Below are 11,473 nucleotides of genomic sequence, written 5' to 3' on the forward strand. Positions count from 1 at the left end.
TCTATGAATATTAAATATTATATATAATATCTCCTTATTTCCTGTTGAGTCTATTCTGAGTGTTTGTGTGAGAAACTACAGATTGAGAACATCTCAACCTCCCCGGGAAAAATGTTTACTGACATTTATTAATGTGGTGAGAAGTTATTTTGAGTCATTTTCTCATAGACTTCTATAGAAACAACCAGTGGAGTCGCCCTCTGCTGGTCGGTTGAGAGAATACAAGTTTCAGGCACTTCTGCATTGGCTTCTCTTTCCAGACCTGGAGTCAGTTCTTGTTTACACTCAATAGTTTTGCCTTAAAACATGAATGAAGAAATATGGTTTCGCTGCGGGTGAAGCAGAGTCAAGTCTCTCTCTATCCGGAGAGATGGGAAGGAAAATCAAACATAACGTGCAGGTGTTGACACGAAGCAGGAAAGGGAAAACAAATGTGAATCGAAAAAGGAAAACCTTCAAAAAATCATGTAAAATCACCTAATAAAAGCCCTCAAAAAGCCATTTCATTTGCCTGAATAATAATCCTTACAATTTCAATAGGGCCTCACGTCTGTCAGTGCCTGTCAGTGCTCAGGCCTAAAAATAAAGACTACAGGAGCGAGAGAGAGAGAGAGAGAGAGAGAGAGAGAGAGAGGTGCACCGTGTGTAAAGCTCCGCTGCTCAAGTAACGAGCCAGTTTTTAGAATGTATGAAGTACAAAGTACAGAGTGTCAGGTCAGAGGTCGGAAAGTCCTGACCTCCGACTCGTCTGCAACGCTTGACCGATCCGCTCCAAAGGTTAATCACGTGGAGATTAACTTCCTGGTAACATAGACACCAAGTTTGATTTAATAAATACACAGGTTCTTGTCTTTTTAACCCTATTCAAGGACAATTAAATCAAAGTTGAAAGGTCGTCCGTTACTGATCGTCCTCTAAAGTCAGTCAAACTAAATCCGTCAGACTCTATTTAACCTTTAACCTCTCACTTATGCTTTGATCTAAAATATAAATCAGTGATGTGTTGGTAAGAACGAGCAAAGTCATGTCGTGAGATGCACATCGTTTGCTACGATTTTATTATTTAGCCAAAAAAGCTGGTATACATAGAAAACAGGAGACAGTTAGTTTTCTGGACATGAACATGAAACATTACACACAAGAGGTGAAACAGTCATTAAAAAAATAATGTTAATAACAACAGGTTGCATCACTTCTTACGCCACAGATCAAGTCTGACACCTGATATTCAATAATTAATGTTTCCCTCCTAAATGCTTAGAAATGTGATGTAGATTATGATTTGTAATCTGAACATTTTACTGTCTTGAGACGTCAGACAAAATATTTTACATTGATGGGACAAAAATAATATTAATCAGAATTTTAGCTAAATTTTATTTCAATTTCAAATGTTTTTATTTGATTAAATCTTCAATTTTAAATTAGACCAAATAAATTAGGATTCAAAATCATTTAATCTTGTTAATGGGGTAGTTGATGATATTTTAACAGGATTGACATTTATTTTTCTTCTAAATTAAATGATAATATAAGAATTTGAAGTGTATTTTCGTTCATTTTATTTTATCCAAAATTAAAAAAATGTGTTTTTGTATTGTGAGGGAACCCAAAGTCCTGAAGTGAGGTTTGATATAAAACTAATTTTAGATATTTTCTTACTCACACTGGAAACTACTTTTTAATATCAATCCACTGGACTCAAAATAAGGGTTAATCAATATTCCATCAATGAAACTCATCCTTCTCTGGTTTCAGATTTTCCTACTCAACATTTTTGTTCTCTGCCTCCTCTTCTTGCTGAGAAGTAAAGAAGATAATCTACCATCTGTTGTGTTTATATTTCTAATATTCATTCCAAAAGACATTTCATAAAACTCCTGACAAACTGAAATTTCAAGGCTCTGAGACAGTGACAGTCCTGCATCAGTTCTACCTTAATTTCAAAATTAGATAATCCTCAATCAAATGTAAATATTCCTTCTATGGCACAAAGTGAATAAAGATTGTTAAACTGTTACTGCATCAAGTGACAGATTGACTCAAACAGGGAACATCCATCAGTGAAACACACGAGGGAAAACAACTCCTGAATCACGAAGATTATGTAGAAAATATTAACAAAAATTAAAATCAAACCCAGAGCATAATTTCGAATATACTGTCAAACTTTTGGCAACTTGTCTCAAATGAAAAGTTAAACATTAAAGGTCAGAAACACGCAGAGCGCTGCTGATACTTACAGATCAGAGACTGAACGACCTCGACACACACCGGCGACTGGACCAGGGATTTTACAGCAAAAGGGATTTTAATAATAAAATAAAAAATAATTAAATGCGATTTCCTTATCATCACTTTTCGGCCGGTCAGTGTGTGTCGGCTTCATCCAGATCGCTGATAACCAACAGTTCCTCTCAGGCCCGAACATTCAGCTTCACACGCGTTTTATCGCATCAGCTTCACGATTCCATTCGTTAACCTGGAGAATCCACAGAGCGAATATGAAACCGACTTCAGTCGTCATACAGGGCGTCAAACTGCCGTCACATGGAATATGAAACATCAACGATCGCTGGAGGGAAACGGAGCCGGCGAGGGGCGGGATCTAAAGAGCTTCCTGGTCCATTCCACCAACGCAGGTGGACAAAGAAACGTTTCAGTAGAAAAAAGCTGTCTATATTAAATCTTTAACTAAAAAATAACATGCATATTAAATACATTAGGTTTCATATGCTCAATAGTACAGTTTGGAGATCAAAACCTGGTAAACAACAGATGAAATGAATTATAATATTCAATTGAATAAATATATGAATCATTTGACTTGGAGTATCTAAGTAGCAACAAGGGAGTTTAGCGTATTTCAGCTTGTTAATCACTCGCTAACACAAGTTAGGTTTTTAATTCAACGGGCTATTTGACATTTAATAATTAGCCTACGAGCTAACATAGGGTTGTTATATATTTGTTGCAGTGACACATTGATATTAATACACAGCAGAGCCTACTGGTGTTCTGTTGTAACCGTTTGTCCACAGCTAATAGTGTTAGCCTCGTCTGGCACCAATATGGAGGTTGAGCTTAACATTGTATATTTGGATCAGCCTGCATGTTACATAACCAGGGACAGTGAACTAACAGTGTGGAAGTACTTTCATGTATCAGCAGGAATTGTGCTACAGTAGTTAGCAGGGTGGCTAGCTCTGCTTTAGCTAGTTTGGCTACGTCAGATATGTTAGCTTGCCAATGAATAAAACTCAACAAGGGAATTTCACTGTGTGGTTAAAGCTACACATAACGATGTTAGGTTAAAAATATAATTAATTTGCAAATATATTGTGTGAGTGCATTAGGGTGTATAAAGTACCTGAAGTTTAGAGGAATAAAGCTTCAAAATAAGATGCTTTTATAAGATCAGAATTAAAGTTTAAGTGTCTGAATTGAAATACACTTCAATTTGAGTATCTCTTCATTGTTTTGTGTATTTTTAATTGGCTTCCACGCAAGACCATAGAAATGAGAAACATAAATTACAATTATTCGACATAAACAAAAGTCAAAATGAAGGTTCTTTAAAACCTTTACGTAGATTTGGAGATTCTATTCAAGGCTATAGCAGAACCAGGGAGCGTATCTTTAATGTGAGTGTGACAGGATGAAAATACTGCACCTGTAGTAAACTGTCCAACTACTGGAGCTTTACAAGAATAGTTCAACTAGTCCATCACCGTGTACATCTGTGAGAGGTCAATACAGAACCCAGGCTTCACTACCACAGACCCACTAATCCACATCACTCCAAATACTACGTCTAGGTAGTGACGAGGAACCTGTAGGAACAAATAGCTAACATTCCTTCTGTCGGCCTCCGCTTCGTGAGTTCTGCTTCTGTTGCACGAACTTTATTAACGTAACAGACGGATACATTTGATTTGAGAGCCACACTGATGGTTTGAACTGGGGCGAACTTTAAGAACATGCAGGTCAATCTACTTTATGTGTTAATGGCTGCAACAACAACAAAACCTTATGTGTTATTAAAATGGTTCCATGCCCCTCCCACTCTGCTAACCCTACATATACAATCCTCTCTCAGCTCAGGAGGAGCTCAGTGATTTCTTTCAGGCTGTTTTTATTCTCTTTCAAACACCATATCTATGTTTTTACAGGAAAACAAATCCAGCATCGTTTCAATTCAATAGAGAATATTTAGGTTAAATTCAGCACGATGGCTTTTGGCACCTTGGATGGGGAAATGGGAGGAGCCTGTTAGGTGTAAAGGGAGCATATGACAAAAAAAAACATACAAGCACGTCAAATTATAAATATGTATATACAAATCACTTTTGATCTTTTGAAAATACTCCGTCCTCTCTGTGAGAGTTTTCCTTCTACTTCATCGATCGTCACTTCTTCCCGTTAACACACGAGTGAAGTTTAGTTGAGTTTCAGTCGCTTCTGCTACAAGAAGAAAGACTCGTTCACCTCGTTCACACCTTCTCAAGTCGCCCTGAGGAAATGATCTCGGATCAGTGGTCCCGGTGGGAAACTCCCAGCGGAACCGTACTGGGATCAGTCAAGTGCAGTTTGAGTTTTTAACGTTAATAAGCTAAAGGTTTACAGTTTGTTTCTCCAGCAACAGAATTCTGATACTTTACCTCAGGGGTTTTCAACCGGGGGTCCGTGCTTTGATATTCCAACACATTTCCAGATTACTCTTGAATATCGTGAAAATAAAAGAAAAATATGTCTAAAATAATATAAAGGTGCTGGTGATCATGAGGTTAAACTTAAGTAGGCCTCAATTGTTTGTGTGATATTGTATGATTATCATTTGTGACATATTCTGCATTACTTTGTCATCTTCCCTCTTCAGTTGTTGCCCCAGTTTATACTGATTGTTATTAATAACCGTTACTTTAACGTTCTCTCAACACGTCAGCTACACGTCTGTACATTTAAGTCATGGACGTTATATATTGATGTACATATGGTTCTGAGATGCAGTACAACTACAAACTGCATTTTAATTTAGTTTCCAATTCTTAAGCACTGAAAATCAACCGTTTTTGTTGTTTTTTTCACAGATTTTTCTAGATTTGGTTGAGGTTTTTAAATAAAAACAACATGGAAACAACCAAATGTTAAAACTTCCTTAGGCACGCGCAGGCACATCAGGGGGCGTGGCTTACTTTCTAGTCAGAATGGGACAAAACCAGTTGAAAACCCCTGCTTTACATTATGAGCATATGGATATAAACTCTGATCCTTTAAATTAATAACATGACCAAACAGGGAAGGTGCATTTTTAACCTTTAAATCAAAAACCACCTCACAAGACCCAGATGACATCACGTTATGACACTGATCCTCGACCAACTTCTCCTTCTTGACGTTCACTTTGTGTTGTTTGCGTTGTCTCTCTCTCGACAGTCCCCCCCCCCGTGTCCCTTTGACCCGCCTCCTCTCAGTAGATCATCGGCGCCGACCGGTCATTGGTCGTGGTCTTCTTGAGTTTGACTCCTCGCCGTATGGCCACCAGGAAGTCCTCCACCTCGCCGTACTCCGACTCCTCCAGGAGCTCCGGGAGGGGCTGGCGCTCCCACTCGGACACCCGCCCCCCCGGCTGCGGAGGGGGGGTCGGGGGATCGGACTCCTTCGACAGGTGGGCGGGGTCACAGGGGCGGGTCTTTGGCAAAAATGGCCCGTTGCTGCCCGGGGACAGAGGGGTGGTGGCCGGGCTGAGGGGGGTCCGCGGCGGGGGGCCGTCCTCTGACGTGGCTCTGCTGGGGAACCCGGGGTGATCAGGCACTGTGGGGGTCTTCACGGGGATCATGGGGGGCTTGATGGGGATGGGGCCCAGGTTGAGGCCCCCGGAGGGTCGACGCAGGTTGGGTTTGGAGGACGGCGTCCGGCGGATGGTGGCGACCCCGGGGGTGATGACGGCGGCGGGGTGGGAGGGCAGGCCGGCGGTGGAGGCGGGACGCTTGGACTGGAACAGGCGGCGGTAGGACTGGCTGATGTCACTGTTCCTGGGGATCGTGGAGGATTTATCGAAGTCAGACGCCGGCTGCTCGCCGTCCGGATCCAATCCGACCGAGTAGTAGTCACAGTCCGACACTGCAGAGAAGAACAGGTTCAGTCTCACAGACACGCCCCCTTCCAGACACGCCCCCTTCCAGACTTTAACATACTAAATGTTTCATCATCTACGACCTTCACAGTTTCTTGCTTGTATCTATGTGGTGCAAACTCAAAGTCACACAGGTTCTCACGAGGTTCACACATGTTTCTCAAAGAAGGTTCGATAATCTGAGGTAGTTCTTGTTATTTTGGTTTTTATTAGTTATTTGATCCTGTGGTAACGGGCTGAGATGATTGACAGCTGAGACTCATGACTGGTCGAGGGTCTGTGAACTCGGAACCACATCTCCACTGGAAATGACGTCATTGGCACAAGATGGCACCGTCCCAATCTATACTTACAATACTATAAGTATTAGTGGTGGGGGAAAAAATCGATTCTGTTCAGTATCGTGATATTTTGCGCCCGCGATTATATTCTCAGGTTTATGTTACTCTATTATGTCTGCTTGATGTTACTGTATTGTATTTAAATAATTGTAAGTTAAGTGCTGGGAGCTCAGTGTTCATGTGAGAGGTCTCCTATTCAGAAAATAATTACAAAGGTCCTGTGTCCTGAATGTTCAAGGACAAAGTTTTTGCACTTCAGTTAATGTGTAGAAGACAATGTTGTTCACAGAATTAAATGTGACATTTAAAGTGAGGTGAGCAGTCTGATTTTCATCATTTTTTGTAATGCCTTTGAATAATATGGGGGACATGAATCCCAATAAATCGCAGAATCGAATCGCAATACTTGCAGTATCGCAATATATCGCAGAATCGCAATACTATTGAATCGTCACATTTTTGCCAATTCCCTCCCCTAATAAGTATAGATAAGTATAAGTATAATACTATATTAACTATACAATACTTTAGCTTAATTTCTTGATGGTGGGCGACAGTGGAGAGGCGTCGTCCATCTTTTCTTTACAGTCTGTAGATGCAGCAGGGTATGTGTGTGTGTGTGACAGTGTGTGTGTGTGTGTGTGTGTGTGTGTGTGTGTGTACCTTGTGAGGGGATGGTGTCCTCGGAGCAGCATGGTGTGTGTGTCTGGCTGCTGTAGCCACTGGATCCCTGCAGCGAGTCTCTACTGGAGCCGTGGATGTCGAGGTGGAGACCACGGGCCAGAACCCGGGCCAGCTCCTCATGGACCTCCCTGTCCTCCTGCCACACACACACACACACACACACACACACACACACACACACACACACACACACACACACACACACACACACACACACACACAGGTTATCTCAGACGGGATTGGCTCTCCTTCGGTCAGTGTGAACTGAAATCAACCAAACACGAGGTCGGTTTTCTATTAAACGCCGTCTGACCTTGGGCGATGTCAGGGCGTGGCTTCCTTTAACCCCGTGTGGCTCCTCCCCTGGTGTAGTGACATCTGCGCCCTGGTGGCTGCTGGGATCTGTAGTCTCTCTCCGGTCCTTGCTCCTCCTCAAGGTGTTGACCAGCGGCTGGTCGTACGGACCTGGTTTGGCCCAGTCCTACACAGAGACAGAGACATGAAGGTCAAACAGAGGTCACGTCTCACCGCTCAGAAGAATCATATCTGCTCATCATTACACTTCAGACGGTTTTCTGATGTTTGATGGAGATTTGGTCGTTCATTTTAAATCTAGATTTAAATAGACTAACACTAATAAACTTGTTTATTGGTTCTGATACTGATCAGTTTATTGATTGTTTTTTTATTAATCATTTGTTTAAACAATTTAAACACTAATGACCAACACTACAACTTATAAATAGAATCCTGACATAGTTCTGTATTAACTTATTAAGATGGCATATGGCACAAATACTTGGGATTCTTACAATTTTAATTAACAGTGAATGTTTATTAAAATTAGGATTTCAGTAGAGACATGGTTGAGAAAAGCGTGAATGTGAACTCTACGTTACAAGAAATTAAATTAGATGGATCTCACATTTTGTTGTTGGTGATATAACAGTAAAACGTGGGCTGAGGGAGGAGCTTCATGTGAAATGTTATTATGAAGCTGATGATGTCGACATGAGATGAAAACCAAACAACTAAATTTATCCATGTTCACTTTCAAACTGAGCAAAGAGAGAAAATTCAAAAGAAAACCATAAGTAATAAAACTACATCAGGAGACGACAGAAGGATGAACTGAAGGAAAGAGGAGGAGGACATGAGGACAGACGAGGACCAAACCTTCCAGGACGGGACTCGAACCGCCGGGACCGGGTCCAGCCCGGGGGGGCTGAGTGGCAGGAACTCTCCTGATTGGCCGGAGCCTGAACGAGACCACGACCACGTGGGAGAAACGGACGAATAGGAGGGCGAGGAGATGGGAGAGGTGGTGGTGGTGGTGAAGGAGGTGAAGTATGGAGGGTGGAGGTGGGAGTCCTGGGCCGGAGGTACCACTCCGTGCAGACAGAGGGCAGCGTGGTGCTCAAAACCGTTCCACAACTGAACATGAGTGGATGAGAAAAGAATCAAACATATTCAAAAGGATGTTGTGACTGGACGATGAAAACCTGATGCACAGATTTAAACATTCTACACTAGAAGGGACTGAAAGACTCCTGCCTGTGTGTGTCTGTGTGTGTGAGTGTGTGTGTGTGTGTGTGTGTTCACATGGAGACGTTCACCTGTTGTGTTGCAGAGCGAGGGTCATGGTGCGAGGGTGAGGAAGATGAGGAAGAGGAAAGCTCCTCATTGACAGACTGACAGCGTATAGGAGAGACGCATGACTGCAGCAGAACCATGCACACACACACACACACACACACACAACCACACACACACACAGAGACACACACACACACAGTCAGCAGTTTGCAGGATGCACAGAGAAAAGCCACGACAGCAGATAAACTCACAGAAGAAGCAGAGGAAGAGAAGAAGCAGAGGAAGAGAAGAAGCAGAGAAAGAGCAACAGATTAGTCAGAACAACGTGACGTGAGAATCTGGAAAGAGAAGCATGAGCCACGGACACAGAGAAGCAGCAGCACAGACATCGAGTTCGATGAAGCAGCTTCAGCAGATGAAGTGAAGAGAAACATAAAGAGATAAAGTCTCTGAGGTGTGAAAATAACCAGAGTCACTTCCCTGTGACCTTTGACCTCTGGAATCTAATCAGTTCATCTTTGAGTCCAAGTGACGACTGGTCCAATATGAAGAAATTCTCTTAAAACAGACTCGTCATGTTTGAGAGGTCAAAACATGTTTAGTGAGGTCACCGTGACCTTTGACCTTTGCCGCCATTTTGAGATTCCAATGACCAATCACAGGACAGTCTCTTTAAGCCAATAGCAGATGATTGAAAGACCCACCTGACTTCACACGACTTTACGTTTATCAAAATGTAAAAGTAGCAAAGACTCATATTAGAGAAGCTAAAAATGACCTCATGATTAAAGTTATTGTCACTTTTCTGCTCATTGTGTCTGATGAACCTGTTTATCTGGAGTCAACAGGTAATTAACAGATAATCTTCGTCACTCTGGAAGTCGCTCTTCCTCCACAGCAGCGTCTGACGCTCGGGTCCCGTACCTGTGAGGCGTCCGGGGGCATCGGCGAGGGCGACTTGGACTGGAAGGCGTCCTGGGAGATGAAGCCCGAGTCGTGGGAGGAGACTGAGGAGAGGCGGGCCGGCGGCTGCTGGGGGAGCACCGAGGAGGAGGAGGAGGAGGAGGCGCGGTACCGGAAGTGGGAGGTGGGGGAGTGACAGTGAGAGCCGCTGGAGCGAGAGTCGCTGCTGTTCACGCTGTTCAGGCTGCTGTGGACCGGGGGGGGGGGGCGTTAGCTGCCTGCTTCCGTACAGATTCAAGTTTATTACGTCACTTCAGAATTATCAGTTTCACTTTTCTCTCTTTTTCAGGAAACACGGCTTTTCTCAATAGAACTAATCGATTAAAACATTTTTTTAATTTTTACTCATTTTTACTCACTCGAGACAATAATCTCATAAATAAAAATAAAATGTTGTAAAAATAGAAAACTGTAGCAGTAGATCATTTCCCCCCCCCCTGAAAACAGAAATAAAAAAATAGATTCAGGCTGATGGAAAAATAAAGCCTGAATCTTTTAAATCTGAAAAATTAACCTGGAGGCCGAACTCTGGAATATATCAAGAGCTTCAGATGAAATAATCACTTCAAAAATAAAATGCCACATTTCATGTTCTACTATTACATATGCAGTATATATATATATATTTTAATTAGGGCTGGGCAAGTTAACTCGTTTCAATCGAGTTAACTCAAGTGATGAGTTAACTCGATTAATTATTTTATCTCGCATTAACTCAGGTTTGATTATTTATTGTTTTATTGTGAAAGTCAGGCTTTTATTTTGTGAAAGTCTGTTGCTGACTGCTGCAGAACAGGAAAAAAGGAAAATAATTGGCGGATAAACAATCGAGTTAACTCATCACTTGAGTTAACTCGATTAAAACGAGTTAACTTGCCCAGCCCTAATATTAATACATACATAAATATCTTACATGTACAACCAATTTTGAAAAGGGGATAAAGAGAGAACCCAAAAGACTTATGAGGACTGGTGGAGGTGGGGGGAGCATAATCTATGGAAATAATAATTCTGCAGCAGCAAGAATGAATTCTGACCTCAGATTTATTCAGAAACACTTGATGAATTCAGAGAAACTTTTTAAATCTCAACACTCAACAATCTCTGATGAAAGAAAAAGATTCCACACGTAATAAACTATAATAGAAGTAAAAGAGTGATCAGCATCTCTTCCTTTCCCCTTAACTGTTAATACACCAGAGGACCACAGGGTGGCAGTATGATACAGGAGGGATAGTTTTTTCTTTTTGCTGCCATGGCAACCAGTCACCGACCTGCACATGCTGGACTTCCTGGAGACCGTGGTGCTCGGCGATGAGGGCGGAGTTTGGTATGACCAGGTGCAGTCGGACGCCTTCAGGTCCACGATGACCTGAGAGAACAAATCAGAAGAGAAGTGAAATAGAATCAGGTTCCTTCAGTCTGAAGGTGAAGCTTCCACTCTACTGCCTGTGACCTCTGACCTGCTATGAACTCTGGGAAATGAGAGTTTGGATATCTGATCAGAAAGTGAAAGTGTCCTTGAGAATCAATTCATAATTTTAAAGAAAAACAACCCAGAACATTTTACTGGTTCTAGCTTCTCAAAACGTTTCAGAGGAATTTGAACACATCTGTTTGTGCTGTGGTGAATTATAACGACAACATATTACTGTTTTGTGATATTTATAATCGAAAATAACAAATGACCCGTGTGTTTTTTATGAATCGCTCAGAGGGCCGTACCTGCTCGCTGGAGGCCGGCAGCTTGTGA

The 11,473-nt window shown here is 42.0% G+C and overlaps 1 protein-coding gene across 1 annotated transcript in view; it reads right to left on the bottom strand.

The window, feature by feature from the left end:
* Positions 1 to 5,470: 5,470 nt before the first annotated feature.
* Positions 5,471 to 11,473, bottom strand: part of LOC133025589 (protein MTSS 1-like) — a 29,667-nt gene continuing 23,664 nt past the window's right edge. The window contains exons 9-16 of the mRNA XM_061092295.1: positions 11,446 to 11,473; positions 10,995 to 11,092; positions 9,682 to 9,907; positions 8,778 to 8,852; positions 8,338 to 8,595; positions 7,475 to 7,642; positions 7,141 to 7,297; positions 5,471 to 6,123 (exon numbers count right to left, since the gene is read on the bottom strand). The exon at positions 11,446 to 11,473 is cut by the window's right edge and continues 80 nt beyond it. Coding sequence (XP_060948278.1) covers positions 5,471 to 6,123; positions 7,141 to 7,297; positions 7,475 to 7,642; positions 8,338 to 8,595; positions 8,778 to 8,852; positions 9,682 to 9,907; positions 10,995 to 11,092; positions 11,446 to 11,473 — 1,663 coding nt within the window. The remainder of the gene's footprint in view (positions 6,124 to 7,140; positions 7,298 to 7,474; positions 7,643 to 8,337; positions 8,596 to 8,777; positions 8,853 to 9,681; positions 9,908 to 10,994; positions 11,093 to 11,445) is intronic.

This window comes from Limanda limanda, chromosome 19 (assembly GCF_963576545.1).
Source record: "Limanda limanda chromosome 19, fLimLim1.1, whole genome shotgun sequence".
NCBI lineage: Eukaryota > Metazoa > Chordata > Actinopteri > Pleuronectiformes > Pleuronectidae > Limanda > Limanda limanda.